Consider the following 17511-nt stretch of genomic DNA (forward strand, 5'->3'; position numbering starts at 1 on the left):
AGCCCCTCCCCCAAAGCCTTCAGGTCCGCAAGGACAAGGGAAATCCAGTCTCGGCTCCTTCCCAAGGGAGTATTTAGGTCGAACTGGCCTTTCCCCACGTCCCTAGCCCACCCTTGACTACTATACAGGTTTCGGGTAGCCTAGGCAGATTCCTGGCCCCGGCCACACGCGGGAGCCCAGCAGATCCCAGCCCGAGGAGGCCCCACGCCGTGCGCCCTCCCTCCGCCCCTACCCCCCGCCAGGGCCCCGGCCGTGGGCCCCTCCTTCCCCGCCCGGAGCTCGCCCCGCCTCCCTCGCTCCGCGGCGCGTCTCCTGGTCCCGGCCCCCGCCGGCTCCACCCCCGGCCCGCGCCTCAGGGCCGGCGCTCTCCCTCTCGCCCGCCCCAGCCCGCCCCCGCGCTGGATGTTCGCTTTCGCAGCCTTCGGCCAGCGGAACCTGTTTGCAGCTACCGGCAGCGGGGCGAAGGGCCTGGCCGGAAGGTTAGCCATGGAGGCGGCGGCGCGGAGGCGGCACCCGGGAGCGGCGGGCGGCCCCGGCGCGCAGCCGGGCGCCTCCTTCCTGCAGGCCAGGTGGGCGCGCGCCGGCGGGCGGAGCGGAACCGCGGCCCCGCCACGTGATCGGGCGGGCGCGGGGTCCGGGCCGCGGGCCGCGGACCGCGGGTGGGTCTTCCCAGCGCTACGCCTGCAGCTGTTCCCTCGCCCACTCGCTTGAGCCACGCCTCCGCGGCTTCCTGGGGGAGCCCCGGGGCCCAGGGAGTCTCAGCCACGGCGATCAGCGGCCCTCGTGGCCCGGCTGGCTCCGGGACGATCGCTCATCTGGGATCCAAGAAACGGGATGGGGGCGGTGGCGGCGAGCGCAGATGACACTGCTATTCACTAGGGACCCCAAAGCGCCTGCAAGTCCCGGGCACCAACCCAAGTTCTCGGAGTCCTTCTAACCACGACTAGAATTTGGATTCTGGTGTTAACGGGAGGCTCACTCCTTGCCCCGAGGAACCCAGAATGTTGGGAATGCTAATAGAAGAGACAGCGAAGTGTGGAAACTCCCCTCCAGAGAATGAACGAGGAAGGGCTTTACCGACACTGTTGCTGTTCCCTTCTCTCAGCAAGGGGAAGTTACTGATTTATGTATTGATAGTTGAGGCCAGGCGCTTGGGACGGAGGAAAAGGTACAGAAGCCACCTTTTAATCTTCTACTTCACTCTATCTTCATCCCTTTTTACAGTCACAGACATTCAGTGCATAGAGCAGGCATTCATTAAGCATCTCTGGTGTGCCCCAGCGCTGTGCCAGGGGTGGGTAAAGTGAAGCCCGGAGGGCCCCACAGTCCAGTAGGACCCGGGAGGAACAGAGGCCAGGAGTTGAGAGATCCACTTGGAGGGCTTCCTGGAGGAAGTGGCGCTTAAGCTGCATGTCAGAGTACTCGGTAGGTGACACGGGAATAAAGGCTATTTCAGCTCCTGGAAAGCTTGGGAAAGGCAAGCAGTGCAGTTTTGCTGGCACTTTCTGTGTGTACAGTGGCAAGAGGAATATAGACTGTGAAGGGCCTTTAATAGCAGCAGAACTGGGACCAGAGGGAGAGCCTAGAGTGCAAAAAAAATTTAAGGAGAAGCTCACTCTTGGGACACTGGTGCTCAAAAGTCCTCTATGGCCCACCTGTGCCTCCTTAAATATTGGGTCCTACATGTCTCACTTTCCTCACCCTAGTTCCTGTCCTAAATGGCCGGTTAAGGGTGCAGCTTTTGTTCTGTAGGGCACAGGGGAGCCATGGAAGATTTTCCAGCACTAGTGTGCTCGGAGTCAGTTTTAGGAAGTTTGTGGTATGATTTGGGATAAGGGAGGAAATCTGAGAGACTCGGCTGAGAGTAGCTCTTCCTCCTGCTGCTAAAGCACTTCTGGGTTCTGGCTCCCCTACAAGGTGGGAGTCCTTGCCTTGAACTGTGGCAGTCCAGTTAGAGCCTCTGTGAGCATCAGATGTGGTCACCACTTTACTTGCACGGTGTTTCCACATGCAGTGCCTTACTCAGGCTTTTCATATTTTGTTATGTGCAAACCGAGACCTGGAGAGGTTACATCATTTGCTGGCAAGAACCAGGGCTTAAACCTAGGGCTTGTGGTTTCTGTTCTTATTGCTCCACTCTGGCAGCTCAGGGCTGATGTCCCTCTCTACTCCTGCATGAGCTCCCCACCAACCAGGATGCTCCTGGGGATTGCATAAGGGGCTGGCTCTCTTCCAGGGTGTCTCTGCCCACCTCCCCCGCTTATTGCCCCCCTGTTCTCAGTCTCATTGCTGCATAACAGTAGGCAGAATCACCCTGTCCAACTCCTAGGATGCTTGGATTTCCTCTGCTCCATCCATGCTTTGCTTACACACCTCTAGTGACGAAGTGCTCACTCCCTTTTCCAGTTTTCATGTGTTCTGTTAACAGTTTTTTGTATTATAATCAAAGTAGTACATGCCCATGATTAAATAAAATTGCACAGACCGGCTTAGAGTAAAAAGCAGTGGTTCTTTTTCCACCTCTCCCTAGTACCAGAGACGACCATGTTAGCTTCTTTTAGCTGTTTCTATCAGAATTAAATTCATATTTCTAAATAATAGTAACAAATACTACATACATACCACGTTCTGTGGACCAGGCCCTACTCTTAAGTTTCTGCATTGAAAAAGGTTTTTGCGTAATTTGACCACAACTTTTTTTTTCCCAACCACAACTCTTGAAGTAGGATATACTATTATCCCCCATTTTACAGATGAGAACATCGAGGCCCAGGAGGTAACTTGCTCATGATTTGCTTAGTGATAGAGCTGGGATATGAACCCAGGCAGGCACCAGAGTCCACACACAAAAGCTACACTCAACTGCTATTTCTTGGTTTATCAATTTTTAGCCTCTGAAGCTAATGTTGACCTACTAATTATCCTGTTATGATTTGGTTTATTCATACCTCTTCCATCTTCACAAGATAGTTCTTTTTTTTTTTCAAGATAGTTCTTCTTATGACCATTTTTAGTTTTGCTCTTTGTTACCTCTGTAGCCTTAGGAAATATGTAATACCATTATTTCTGTTTTGGTCAACTATAAAGCAGTATCTTTTTTAATAAAGTTTATTTATTTATTGAAGTATAGTTAATTTAAAATAAGGGCAGTATCCTTGATTCCTTCTTAAAAGGATACTGTTAGTCTCCTACCCTTAGTTTTAGCTTTCTTTACTCTTTCCCTAGCTCTTGTCATCTATAGTTTTACTTTCAAGTTGTCAAGGTTGACAGTATTTACCTGCTGTATTTTAACCATAATTTTCTTCCATGTTTTGTTTGTGAATTGACTCTAAACTTTGAAAATCAATATACAATGTTTTTATTCGTTAAGCCATGTAAATATTGTTCCCTACAGAGTCCAGTAAGTTTAAAAGTTACATTTACTTTCTTATACTGTTTTTGTTTTTCCTGGAGTTTCAAATTGCCTTTCCTTTTTTCCTCTTTTTTTTTTTTTTTGCTTTTGTTTTCTCATTTTTTGTTTAAAATTCTCATCATGTCAGGTATTTCACCATTGTGCATATAGAACCAAACTCAGACCCTCTATAGCCCCCACTCATAGGTCCTTGCTTGACGGCACGGTGGCTGAGACACCTTCCTTTTCTGCCAGGCAGTCCTGCAGATACTACTGACTGCTTTGAATATTTCATTTGTATGTTATGCGCTGTATGGTATGTACTCTCCAACTGTCATGGTATCTGTTTTCCCAGATGGTAGGCTTGTAAAGCTGTGGAGGAGAGAAAAGGCCCTCCGTGTCTTGGGTTACCTGCCCTTGTGCTTCCATCGTTCTCAGCAGGAGTTTCTGTTGACTGGGGCCTAGAGCTGGCAGTCTGGGGGCTCCATGTCTGAGGAGTCAGGTACTTGGGTTAGCATGAGGATGCTCATCCCCAGGACAGGGCTGGGGGAGAGGATGCCTTCCCTCTCCGTGATCTGCCTCCTGTGCTCAGAGTCCCAGCAAAGAAAACAGACGCTCACCAGTCTTGATTCCCAAGTTGGGTGTCAGCCTTGCACCTGCCCTTTTTCTTTCTGCTCTGCTCAGCCAGGCTGGACTCATGGCAGGGATCCCTGTTGACTGAGGTGCCTCCTGAGGTGGAGGAGGAAACAGTCATCGAGCCCTGACTACATGCTTGGTATCCAAAGCTTCCAGAGACTCACACTAAGTGCGTCCCAGACTTGCAAAATGCCTTTTATTTTCTCTACTGAACATCATGCTCTGAAGGTTTCCAGAACAGAACACTGAGGACCTTTTTTTTTTTTTTTAATGTTTATCTATTTATTTATTTGGCTGCACGAAGTCTTCATTGAGGCACACTGGATCTTCATCACGGAATGTGGGCTCTTTAGTTGTGGCATATGGGATCTCGTTCTCTGACCAGGAATTGAATCTGGGCCCCCTGCATTGGGAGCTCAGAGTCTTAGCCACTGGCCACCAGGGAAGTCCCAACAGTGAAGACTATTTCCTTCTTCCTCATCTAAGCTCTTCAGGCCTGGAGGTTGTCCCTGCCTGCTTTTCGAGGCCTTGCCTTAATGGTCATGAAGGGGAAGGGCACAGTGGGACTTGTGCACCAGTCACTCATTTCGTACTCATCCAGATTGTCCTCACGGTTAGTCGTCTCTGAGTATCTGCCCAGTCTGAAGGCCCGGCAACCCCTCCCTCTCTTCCTTCCACTAGTAAGCCAGACATCTCAGCTCCCTGCAGTGCCTTTCTCACTCCCACCTCCAGGCCTTTGATGCTGGACTCTTGCTGCTTTTCTGCCAACAGGAATCCACCCATCCATGTTTCCAGGCTCCATTCCTTCCTGCAGGTTTTGCATGCTGCTCCAGGCCACACTAGTCCTTCTGTATCTTGATCTCCTGATATATTCTATAGCTGATAGTAATCAGCAGCAGAGTAGCAAACAACTTAGAGTACAGGTCTTAAATCCATATAGACCCCAGTTTGAATTCTGTGCACTTCAGAACTCCTGGGTTGTGGAGTGACAGAAAGTCAATGTGAACTGCAGCACCCTTAGCAAATGGGAATGTCTTGGCTCTTGTGGGCAAACTGTTGCCTTGGGGATGCCTGGAACTGGGGATGTGAACCCTCTTGGGCCCTTTTCTCCTCTTTTTCCCTGCTCTTCTCTGCAGGGCCGCTTCATTCTCATCTGACTGTCCCTTGAGGCTGGTACTTTGGCCACAGGCAGCCCTGGGCTCTCAGGCTCTCATCTTTAGCACCACAGCACAGAAAGGAGGGTGCTCTTTTCAACTGTAGTTAGGAAAGTCCCACTGGGCCATCCTGGGTTTTTGGCCTTCCCTCTGTCTCAGGGAACATCATCTCTCACCAGAAGGAGGAGGGAATGGGAAATAGTCTGACAGAAGGAATAGTTGATGCAGCTTCTTATTAGGGCAGGCAACATTGGTTAAGCCTCAGTTTCCTCGTTTGTAAAATGGGAGGGTAAGAGTCTCCTGGTATTGCCGTGGGCCTTCGATGAGATGGTGCTGGTGACGCTTCTAGAGCATGGCACACGGTAAGTGGGCACTGAGTAGAGGGGGTGGACAGGAAGACTTAGCTGACCTGGACAAACCCACTCCACCCATCCATTCTGCCACCAGAGGATAATGAGATCCCCGACAGCTTGCCTTCCTGGCTCTGAGTTGCTCTAGCAACCCAGTGCGGACCATTCTTGGAATTGGCTGAAAAGGATCCCAGAAAATTACTGAAGCAATAGCAGTGCTGACAGAGGGAACCCTTCACGGTGCCTCTAAGCTCATGTTTGATTAGCCGCTGAAATGGCCGGGTAGGTGCATGCTAAGTCACTTCAGTCATGTCTGACTCTTTGCCACTTCATGGACTGTACAGTCCACCAGGCTCCTCTGTCCGTGGGATTCTCCAGAATACTGGAGTGGGTTGCCATTTCCTTCTGCAGGGGATCTTCCTCACCTAGGGATCAAACTCACATCTTGTCTTGGCAGGCAGATTCTTTACCACTGAGCCACCAGGGAGACCTATGACTATAAGACTAGAGGTTAACAGCAGAAGCTCTGAAACGTCATCATTTGAGGCAACCCACTCCCGTATTCTTGCCTGGAGAATCCCCATGGACAGAGGAGCCTGGCGGGCTATAATCCATGGGGTCGCTCAGAGTCAGACACAGCTGATTACGCACAGCACAACAGCACTTAACGTCTTGGGCTCAGTTTTTTCACTTGTAAAATGAGGGTAATAGTGTAACCTCAGAGGATTTCTGTGAGGATTAAGAGAGTTAAATGAGATGGTACATGTAAACAGCTGGAGGAGTGCCTGGAATGTAGAAAGTGTTCAGTAAAGCCTAGCTAGCCTCATCCATCGCCATGTTGCATGCCTTTCAGCCACATTTGCATCCTCTGCCCCATCCGATCTCCCCGTCACCTATAGACTTATAGGTGAGAGCCCAACGTGATTGTATCTGTTGAGTATTTTCCTTCTTGAATCCTAGAGAAGCAACTGTCAGGGCAGACAGAGTCCATCTCTGGATCCCTTCCCCCAGGCCCCAGTACTTCGAGCAAAACCTTTTCTTGGAACTTAATCATGTGTTTCCTCCTGCCCACAAATTCCTGTGGCTTGTCCTGGTGGGGAATCTTCCCATGGAGGAGAGGAGGGCTGACTGCTTTCGTTTACTTCTTTCCCAGGCACAGCTCCGTCAAGGCTGACGAGGCTGCTGGCACGGCTCCCTTCCACCTTGACCTCTGGTTCTACTTCACTCTGCAGAACTGGGTTCTGGACTTTGGCCGCCCCATAGCCATGGTGAGTGTGAAGCTGTGGATGGAACCCCCAACCGGCAGTGTGAAGACAGTGTGATCTGAATGAGCAGAGTGACCTCAGATGAGTCCTTGCCACTACCAGTACACTGTGAGAATGCGGTCCCTTAGTTCTGCGGCTGTAACCAGTGTGGCAGCTGCCAGAGAGTGGGGGATCTAAACAGTCATACTGTGACCCCACCACCTGCCCCAGTATCTCACATTCAGGTTTAACCAAAGCACCAATTCAGAATTCAGACAGGGGAGTATGGGAAAGGATCCCACCAGTCTTGCCTGCAGCCTTGGGATAGAATTGTGTTTCCTGGAGGTGAAGAGTATGGGCTGAGTGTGCATGTCATATATGCCTTGAGCCTTGGGTAATTTTTAGTGTCGTCTGGTGAAACCGTCCCCTGCTCTCCAAGGCTACTCCATGCCTCAGTGTACAGTGGTGGCCTCTATGGAGATTAACACTGGAAGAGCACCAAAGCCCCTCACTTGATGAGCAGCTAGACAGCTAGATGGAAAGACAGATAGGTAACAGAAGGTGGGAAAAAATTGAGTGAGGTACCACCATGTACTGAGGTGTTAATTTTTGCATATGGCTGGTAAAAACAACAATATCCAGCACTGAAGCTGACACCTTGTACCTGCTAGTGATATTGCAAAGTAGCAAAGTCCTTTGGGAAAGCAGATGGTCAATGTGATAACTGGTACTTAGATAGTGCCTAGCAAGATATATTCCTGTACTAAAGGAATAACAATAATTACAGTAAGCTAGAAGTAGCAGTTAAGATCTTTATGTGTTTAAACTTCTTTAGTTCTCCCATCAGTGCTATTGTTAATCTCAGTTTTGTAGATGAGAAGACTTTGGACAGAGAGGGTAAATAACTGGCTCGGGGTCACTCAATCAGCAAGTGAAGGGGCCAGCATCTGCCACCCCCACCCAGGCACTCTGGCCCCAGAGGCCACCCCCCACTTTCGTCATGATTATATTCAGAACCTTAATATGTTCATCCCGCCTAGCTCAGTACACCCTTTCCTAGAATCTGCCCTGAAGATGTGATCACAGACGAGAGCCTGTGCCAAAGGTGTGCACTGCAGTGTTGCTTACAAGAGCCAAAACCTGGAAGGGACTTGAGTGTCCATCAGGAGGGACTGGGTAAATGAGCTTTGCTCTATGCAGGATAGAGGATGCTGTCTGGGCAGTGAACAGGAATTGTGGGTACTGTAGAGCATCCTGGAAGCTTTAAGGAGAAAACAGATGCCTGCGTGGCATGCATATGAGCTGCCTGCCAGTCAGTAACGGCCCAAACGATCTTATATACGTGGGATCCAAGACTTCACGGGGATGAAGGAAAGCTTCTGGCAGTGGTTTTGGGGAGGAGGTATGGTGGATGCTGAGTCTCCTTTCTGCAGGCTTTTGGTAAGGTTTACAAGCTGTTTTTTAAATGTAGGTGAAAGAAAAGGGACTGACCCAGGAGTCAGGGCACCCAGTCAGGTTTGTAGATGATTTGGGACAAGTCAGTGTCATCTGGGTTTTGGTTCTCTCATCTGTAAGAAGACTGGTTGGACCAGCTGACCTGAGCCCCCTTGCAGCACGAAGGTTCCAGGGGATAAAGGAGCTGCCCATCAAACGGGTGTTCCAGGGAGAGGGGAGATGAGGCTCTCCTCACTCACTAAGACTCAGCCTCGTCTGGCCTAATAGGGCTCCCCGGTGGGGCAAATCACCTCCCGCCATCCTGCCTAAGAGTCGCTGTGGCCACTGTTAGTAAGCCTAAGTGGGCTCAGGAGGAGCATACATCTGAAAAGGTCTAGTGTATACATGAGCTTTTCAGATGTATACGTGACAGTCTCAAATTTTTAATAACTACAAAATAAAACCTTTTACAAGTTATAAAAGTAGTATGTCATGGTTATATAACAAGTGAGTTCATACCCAGTAATATAAAGAAGTATGAGACTCTCCCTTTGCGGTCCCACTTCTGACTGTTTGGGGCGGATCCTTCCACTCCTTTCTCTGCTCATGCAACACATGTGTACGTCCTTTTTTTTCCCCCTCTAACCAAAATGAGATTTTACTTTATACCTTAGTCTACGACTTGCTTGTTTTACTTTAGACTGTTTCACGGATAGCTCTCAGCACATAGGAGGTGTCATCTCTGTTCGTGGTTGCTTAACTTTCTGTAATAAAGATGTGCTGTAGTATATTCCGGTAGTCCTGTTTGGTTGAAGAGTCGGCCTATTTCTGATTCTTTGCAATCACCGAGTGTTTTGGCCAGCTATATATCTTGCTGTAGATAAAGCTATAGCGATGCCCACACAGCAGGTAAGAAAGAGATTGAGACTCTTGTCTCCGGGGAGATGTATTTCTGCAGGTTGGTTTTATCCAGCACAACATTTTTTAATTAAAAGAGATAAACATTTGAAGTTTTGACTGAAATTTATGATCGTTACAGGTGTTCTCCATCAGTAGATTCTAGAGGTACAGTTTGGCAGGGCAGGGATTGGAAGTGTTGTGCTCTTGTATAGGTATTGTCACACGAACCCTGACAAGGCTGGACTCACTGGGGTAGACCAGTAGGAAGAACAAGGGAAGTCCAGAGGAATGGCCCTGGCCTGTCTCGGGGAAGGTAGGAAAGGAAGCACTGAAGCTGCGTTTAGAACTCACTTTTTTCTCCGTTGTTGCAGAAGGTTTAGTTCCGACCTGATTTGGAAGTGGTCCATCTGCTCAGTGGACAGAGCGTTTTTCACACCTGGGTGGTCAGGATTTCTTGTCATCATTCTAAGGAGCCAGATCACTAAGGGTCCATGTAGACCATCTGGGCCACATTTCGTGTTACAGATGGGGAAACTGAGGCAGGAAGAGGGGAGGAACTTGCCCCGGGGTCACCCAGAAAGTTTTTGGCATGCTTGAGTCCCAAAGGATCTTCCAACTCCCAGGCTGGTGGGTACCAAGGGACCTTTACTTAGTATCCACAGGAAGAGGGACACAGGATCAGACTCTGGGTTTGCACCTGCTATGTGACTGGGGACACGTCTACCTTCTCTGGGACTCAGTTTGTCTGGAAATACCTTCACCCCAGTGCTGCCAGGAGGATTCCAGGAGATCACAGAAAGAGCGCAGCATGTGCAGAGGCAGTTCTGAGGGCCGCATGGGTCAGGCCTTGTAAACTGCATTCTCCACTTGCTCCCCAGCTGGTGTTCCCTCTCGAGTGGTTCCCGCTCAACAAGCCCAGCGTGGGGGACTACTTCCACATGGCCTACAACATCATCACGCCCTTCCTCCTGCTCAAGGTACTATCCCAGGCCCCCTCCTCTCCCTCCCTGCCCTCGTTCCTTTCTCTGCACTGCTGCCCAAGCCCTGGGAGTGTCCTGAATCAAGCTGTTCCCTGCCTGACTCTGGGGGCCCAAGGCTATGACAGAGGGGACGTGTCAAGGGCCTGAGGGCCCCAGGGGAGGCAGGGCTGCCTCTGCCTGGGAGGGATGGAGCAGGCTTCCCCAGGGAGGGGCACGTGATTTGGGCCTCCACCGGATGTGCCTGGGGGTGAGCTGGGAGAGACCTTCAGGCGGGAGTATCTGAAAACAAGGCCGGGCTTGAGGAGCCGTGTTTGGGGAGGCTGAGGCAGAAGGAGTGGCTGGGTTGCTCAGGGAGAGGTCAGGGACCAGTTGGGCAGGCAGGTGGGGGCCGGAGGCAAGGAGGGCAACAATGGAGGGTGAACTCTCTCCTTCGGACCGAGAGCCCTGACTTTGAGACACCACTGGGAACAGAGAGATGTCTCCTAGAGGGCTCTCTGCTCTGCTGGCTTTGCATTTTGCCAAGTAAAAGCTCTTAAAACTACTGCCATTTACTATCCCCATCCTTTTGTTTTTAGAGAGACATTTCCAAACTTCCTTGGTGGCTCAGACGGTAAAGTGTCTGCCTACAATGCGGGAGACCCAGGTTCAGTCCCTGGGTCGGGAAGATCTCCTGGAGGAGGAAATGGCAACCCACTCCAGTATTCTTGCCTGGAAAATCCCATGGATGGAAGAGCCTGGTAGGCTACAGTCCATGGGGTTGTAAAGAGTCGGACACGGCTGAGTGACTTCATTTTCTTTCTTTCAAAGTAGGGAAGGTGTAATCTCTGAATTCGAAGGGGTCTTTAGTTAAATAACAGTTTCAGAAACACCTGCCCCACATTTTTGTTGGCGTGGCTCAGTTGCTCAGAAATGGGAGCAGCCCAGCCTCAACAGTCCAGCCCAGTCACCCTTAAGCAGAACTAGGGGTGGTGGGAGGTCAGGGCCTGGCTTGCCTCTGTGGAAGGCCTGGCTGTCATCTCCAGCAGGGTATATGGGTGTGTTTGACCTTGGGCAATGAGCTGGCCCCTCGGAGTGTGTTTCCTCTTGGGCCGAAGAGGGTGCTCTTCCCAGCACCTGCTGGGTTCACAGGGATCATGTAAGATGATGGAGGCTGGACTGACTCCCCTAAAGGGAACCCGTGTGAGAGGGGCTTTCCAGCTGGTGGCATCCATCCCACTCCGGGTGTGAGGGGAGCAAGCAAAGGGTGTCTCCGGTGGTGATGGCGTTGGGGGTCATGCTGTGGGGCCTCCTTCTGACCTCAGCTCATCGAGCGGTGCCCCCGCACCTTGCCACGCTCCCTAATATACGTTAGCATCATCACCTTCATCATGGGGGCCAGCATCCACCTGGTGGGTGACTCGGTGAACCACCGCCTGATCTTCAGTGGCTACCAGAACCATCTGTCGGTCCGTGAGAACCCCATCATCAAGAATCTCAAACCAGAGACGCTGGTGAGCCCCCACCTCCACTGTGCGGTCTGTCCTAGAGGCCAAAGACATTGCCGACCCATCACAGGTGCCCCAGAGAGAGCACGTCGCCCCCCCCAGCACCCCCCAACCCCCAGCCAGGATGCCCCCACCCAGATCCCCTCCTCCCCACAGGGAGGGACTGGGGGCAGTTGAGGGAGGCATGGGCAGGCAGGGGGAGGGTAGCCGGGGGCTGCGCGGCCCGACACCCTTCCTGAAGCCCCACCCTCTCTGCCCCCCGCCTGGCGTCTGCTGCCCCCTAGATCGACTCCTTTGAGCTGCTCTACTACTACGATGAGTACCTGGGCCACTCCATGTGGTGAGTGATGGGGCCCATGGCCCTGGCCAGCTCTGGCGCTGGCCGTGGTGGCGCTGAACAAGGAGCCCCCGGGGTCTCGAAGTGTCCAGCCCAGCCACTGGAATGGCGTGCTCTTCCCCAGCGGGGGGCGCTGTCGCTCCTCTGGCTCTCGCCTCGCCGCCTTCCGTGCCCACCGGCCCGCAGTGTCCGCGGCGGCCACTAGAGGGCAGCGAGCGCCTGTCCTCCCAGGGCCGGGGCTGCAGCGCTGGTAAACAATTCCCTCCACCCTGGGGAGGAGGATGGGGACCCAGAGGCAGGGAGGGAGCTGAGGAGGGCCGGCTGAACCAGGCTGGGGGCGAGGTGGGAGTAGGGGTGCTCCTAGTGCCGCCTCCTCCTCCGAACTCCCCTTGGAGCTCCTTCCTCCCACCCCTTCACCCCACAGTGGAGGAAACCTCACAAATGTGGGCTCAGCCACAGGAGATGCAGGCCGAGCTGCAGGCAGTCGTCTGTTCCAGAGCCCACTTTATCCCAGGATGAGCTGGGGCCGATGGGAGGGGTTTTGCCCCTGGGCTGACAGCTAGTGCCAGAGCCACCCCTGGACGTGGGTGGCCCCACTCCCGAATGAGGTGGGCTCACTCGTGTCACGCGGGCCCTACATTGTCTTTCTGGGTTCTCTTTTGGGGCCTAGAAAGTCAGGGTGTCCTTGCACAGACAGGCCTCTTGCCAGTTCTCCCTGGCCTGTGCCGGGAGACCCTTCCCATGGAAGGCTGGGGAAGGGAGGAGGAGAGATAAACAGGGGCCTGGAGAAATGAAAGGGCAGGACGCAGAGGGTGTGGGGGCCACTGAGGGGAAGGTGGGGAAGGAGATGAGTTGGGGTGGGAATAGAAAGGGGGTGTTGTGCGAGCTGGCACAGGCGTGTGGGGAACAGCATGTGTTTGTGGAGAGGAGAGAGGGTGGTATTTGGGTGAGCTGTGCGCAGAAGCGGGTGAGGCTGGGGGCCAAGTGTGAGTGAAGGAGCTTCACGGAGCTCCTGGGAGGCCCCCAGCAGTTGCTGTTCCTCCCCTCGCCCCTTTTTTCCCCCAGATTGGGACCTCGGGCCTCTCCCTCCTCAGCCCTGCTGGGTGCACCCTTTCCCAGGGCAGTGAGGGGCTGGGGGCTGCTGGTCTTGGGGTGAGTGTGTAGGGCAGAGAGAGTGAGAGACATGGGCACACATGGGGAGTGAGTGAGGTGGCAGGAGGTCGCCCCCACCCCCCTGCCCATGGCTCAGATCTGCAGGCCTCATCTTCCTTCCTAGACCCCCTGCCCGGGGGAGAGGCTGGGGGTGCCCTCACCCAAATGACTTGAGACCGCACAGGGTGGTGCAGGCAGCCAGTCCTAGGACGGTCGGGGCGGGCTGGCCAGGCGGGCGGCCGCGCAGCTGAGCACCGGCTCCCCTGTTGCAGGTACGTCCCCTTCTTCCTTATCCTCTTCATGTACTTCAGCGGCTGCTTTACTCCCACCAAAGCTGAGAGCTCAATGCCAGGGGCAGCCCTGCTCCTGGTGGTGCCCAGCGGCCTGTACTACTGGTGAGTGGATGGCGGACCTGGAGTGGCAGGGAGGGGGCCCCTTAGCGATCCAGTCAGTGAACATGTTCTTCCGACCGCAGAGCTGCTGTGTGAGCCCTGTGAGACTCCCTGTTGGGGTCCCTGCTCCCTCCTCTTCAGTGGGGACTGGGACAGTGCCTCCTGGCGGCCGCTCCGTGACCAGGAAGGCGGGCCTGAGTGTGGCCTCTACACTCAGAGAGTAACCTCAGGGCCCATAGAATCCACGTCGAAGCATAATTTCTGTGTGTGCTTAGTTGCTGAGTCGTTCCAACTCTTTGTGTGCCCGTGGACTGCAGCCCACCAGGCTCCCCTGTCCGTAGGATTCTCCCAGGCAGGAATACTGGGGTGGGTTGCCATTTCCTTCTCCATGGAATTTTCCCAACCCAGGGATCAAACCTGCATCTCTTGTGTTTTCTGCGTTGCAGGCGGATTCTTCACCCGCTGAGCCAGGGAGGGCTGTAGAGCAGAAGTCTGTAGAGCCTGGCAGGGTGGGAGGGGCGGGGGGCTGAATTTCCCCCTCTGTGAAATGAGGATGATAGCAGGCTGTCTCCCTTTTGGGACATCGTGAGAACCCAGAGGGAGAGAGAGGGGCTCGTAAACCATGAAGCATCACAGAGACGACAAGGATACTTACGGGGGAATTCCATGGTTTCAGGGCTTCCCACCTGGTTTCCTCTTCCCATTCCGGAGGACCAGGCCTCAGCCAGGCTCTTCCCTCTCCTCTGTCACTTCTGCTCTGGAGACAGGCTCCCCAGGGATTGTGGGTGTCCTAGAAAGGGTGGGTGTCCTAGCCCTTTTCTGGGGGGAAGCCTCCAGCCAAATGAAAAAGGCCTCTTCTCCTGGGGCCTTCTCCCCCACCTCCAGGGGCTGCCCCTGGCCAGCAGTAGGGGTTCATGAAGGTGAATCCATATGCCCACTGAGGACAGGATGAGAAAGAATGGGTGACAACCACAGCTGGAGGGAAAGAGGTGAGAAGTGAGAAGAAGCTCAGCCCATTCTTACCCATGGTGTGTCAATGCGGTGGCAGCTACAGGGGGCCATTTACTGAACAATGTGCCTTTACAAGTACAGAGTTCTCATCAGTAACCTCGAGAGCTGGGGCCATTTATGCCCCCTTTATAAGTAAGAAAACAAAGGCTCCAAGATGTCATGTAAATTCCCAAGGTGACCCAGCCACTCAGTTGCAGAGCTGTGCAGTTGCTTGAGTGGGATGGGTCAGCGTGGAGGCAGAGGAGTGGATGAGATAACCTCTGGGAAGCCCTCCAGCAAGTGTCACTGCATTCCTGGCCATATGCCAGGTACTGCCCTGAGAGCTGGAGGGAACCCTGGGGAATGAGACTGTCCCAGCCTTCAAGGAGACAGTCATGACAACCCCATACACTGAAACTGCGTCCCCAAACTCAGATGCCTTTCGGGACTAAACTGGTGATAGAAATGCATCAAGTAGGCATCAAGTGAGGCAGTAGGGAGTGGTGGGGACTGTGGCAAGCTGCGGGACCATGCTGTCTCTGAGCAGCTGCTTTCTCCTCGTCAGTTATTGTCATGTGGGAATACAAACCTAACGTTAGCAGGGAAATCAGAACGCCACGTGGGCAGGTAATCTGTTATTTAAATATTGGCAACAAACTCGACTTTTTGAAAAACAGTAATTCTAGAAGCCAAATCGGAATGCTGTGTACTGACCATGGCTCGGAGTGGAGCCCCTCACTTGACGCGCTCTTCTGACCGGCCGGGAGGGCAGCCTGGTGCTTGGTAGAGGGCAGAACGCTGGGCAGGAGGGGCCCCCACCCCTCACTGCCCGCCTGCCTCCTCAGGTACCTGGTCACCGAGGGCCAGATCTTTGTCCTCTTCATCTTCACCTCCTTTGCCATGCTGGCCCTCGTCCTGCACCAGAAGCGGAAGCGCCTCTTCCTCGACAGCAACGGCCTCTTCCTCTTCCACTCCTTCGCCCTCGCCCTCCTGCTTGTGGCGCTCTGGGTCGCCTGGCTGTGGAATGACCCCGTCCTCAGGAAGAAGTACCCGGGTGTCATCTATGTCCCCGAGCCCTGGGCCTTCTACACCCTCCACGTCAGCAGCCAATACTGAGTCCTGGGCACAGGCCCCTGGTGCTCTGTGGGTGGGAGATGGATGGCTGAGAGTGAGTGTCGGGAGTGTGTGCGTGTGTGCACCCACTGGGGATGGACAGCCGAAGGTGTCTGAGTGTGTGGAGTGTGTGTGTGTGCATCCACTGGGGATGGACGGCCGAAGGTGTCTGAGTGTGAGGAGTGTGTGCATGTGTGCACCCACATGTGTGTAGCCCACAGCTGAGAGTGTGGGTGAGAGTATGCCTGGTGCCTGTGGATAGGGGGTGGGGTGGGGGTGGGGTGTGTGTGTGTGTGTGTGTGGTTAAGTTTCCATTCGGTTTAGCTTTTTTTCGTGATGGGATATAGACCAAGAGCTGGGCCCGGCCTGCCCATGCATGCTGGAGTCGGGCCTTGTCACTCTCACTGCTCAGGGCCGTCTCTTCCTCCTGGGTGTCTCCTGGTAGCCGCAGGGGAGAGGCCTGGGCGGGGCAGAGGTCGGGAGGGAACTTAGCCTGTCCCCTACCACCTGGCTCACCCTCAGACCACCTGACCCTGAGGCCGCAGGGGTTCCCTGAACTTGCTGTGTACTCATTTGCGATGCACCCCTTCCCTGGGCCATGTTTGCAGCAGACAGGCCGACGGGTCCCAAGTCAGCTGTGGGCTGGTTGCCGTCTCCTGTCAGGGCAGCCTTGGGAGGGGTGAATGGTTCCTCCTTGTCCCTGCTTTCTTCAGCCCTGGGAGGGATATGTGCACCCCAGATCCTCACCCCACCGCGGGCTGCGTAGGCTGGGGAGCCAGAGCCAGCCCTCCCCCAACTGCCAGCCTGACCTTGGGGTCTGGCAGTGGCCGTTCCCAGCCACCTTCCTCTCCCGGGAACTCGGTCTCTGTCCCGCCTTCAGGATCGTGGCACCTGCTTCGTTCACCTGCCCAAGGTTTCTGAGCGGCCGCTGAAGGCAGAGTTCTCAGGTACTTGCACTCACTAGAGGCAGACATCGTGGGGCTCTCGTCAGTGTGTCTCAGCCTGAATCGACACCTGCTGCCAGCGGCCCTGCTCCCAGGAAAGGGGACCTTGTTCTGGCAAGACGCCCCGCACCCCAGCACCAGGGCCAGGCACGCAGCCTTGCTTCCTGGCATTGCTGGCCTGCATGCTTGCGAGGGGCTCAGGGGGGCTGCCTTGCCTTCCCTGCCCTCCCCCTCCTCTCCTGTGCTCCCAGGGACTCTGCCTCAAATCCTCCCTTCATGTAGGGGTCCCCCAGCCCCGGTCAGTCCCTGGCAGCTGGCAGCATCAGGGGCGAGCAGTGCGAATAAAGGCAGTGTGGAGCCAAGCCCCACTGGCTGCTGCTGCTTCCTTGGGGTGTGAATTTGGGAGGCAGGAGGAGGAGGGACCCTGGAGCAGGGGAGTGGCTGGTCTGAGGCCTGGCAGGAGCCCTGGGCTCACCCCAAGGGCCTGCTCGGCCCTGTCTGGCTGAAAGCAGGTGCTGCCACTGCCCCCTGGCCATCTGTGCCACTCAGGATCCTGAGTTTGGGGGTCCCAGCTCTCTTTGGAGGAGGCTGAGGGTTGTGGGGCTGGGGCCAGCAGAGTGTCTGCAGATGGAGCCCCCAAGCTGTGCTGCTAGCGCCTTCTAGAAACTGAAGCAGAGAGGGTGTCCTTTGGGCGGAGGTGGGGGCAGGTTTTTGGGGGGCTGACACTTAGCCTTGGGCAAGTCGCATGACCCCTGGAGGCCTCAGCCCTTGATTTTTGAGGGTCTCTGCCTCACCACCCAACCACCAGAGGCTTTATGGTCTCCCGTTCCTAGAACCCACAAGACATCTACACTGGGTAGGAGATGCACAATCGTAGGCTGTACTGTGATGAGAAAAACAGCTTTTAAGGAAAGCAGCTTTGTTCTTCAGAGTTGCTGCTGAGGCATTTTACAGTGTGGTAACCCTCCTCACTGCACAAAAAGACTATACACAAAAGATCTTCATGACCA

At 54.1% G+C, this 17511-nt stretch overlaps 1 protein-coding gene across 1 annotated transcript; it reads left to right on the forward strand.

Annotated features, from left to right (window-relative positions):
• The first annotated feature begins 383 nt into the window (after positions 1–383).
• On the forward strand, positions 384–15869 carry LOC120860888 (ceroid-lipofuscinosis neuronal protein 6 homolog). Its single transcript, XM_040236598.1, has 7 exons — positions 384–569; positions 6685–6799; positions 9988–10086; positions 11391–11579; positions 11858–11913; positions 13335–13457; positions 15290–15869. Exons 1-7 carry the CDS (start codon positions 403–405, stop codon positions 15558–15560), a joined length of 1020 nt encoding a protein of 339 aa, XP_040092532.1. The 5' UTR covers positions 384–402; the 3' UTR covers positions 15561–15869.
• Positions 15870–17511: the final 1642 nt, after the last annotated feature.

Source organism: Oryx dammah, unplaced genomic scaffold, assembly GCF_014754425.2.
Source record: "Oryx dammah isolate SB20612 unplaced genomic scaffold, SCBI_Odam_1.1 HiC_scaffold_11209, whole genome shotgun sequence".
Classification (NCBI taxonomy): domain Eukaryota; kingdom Metazoa; phylum Chordata; class Mammalia; order Artiodactyla; family Bovidae; genus Oryx; species Oryx dammah.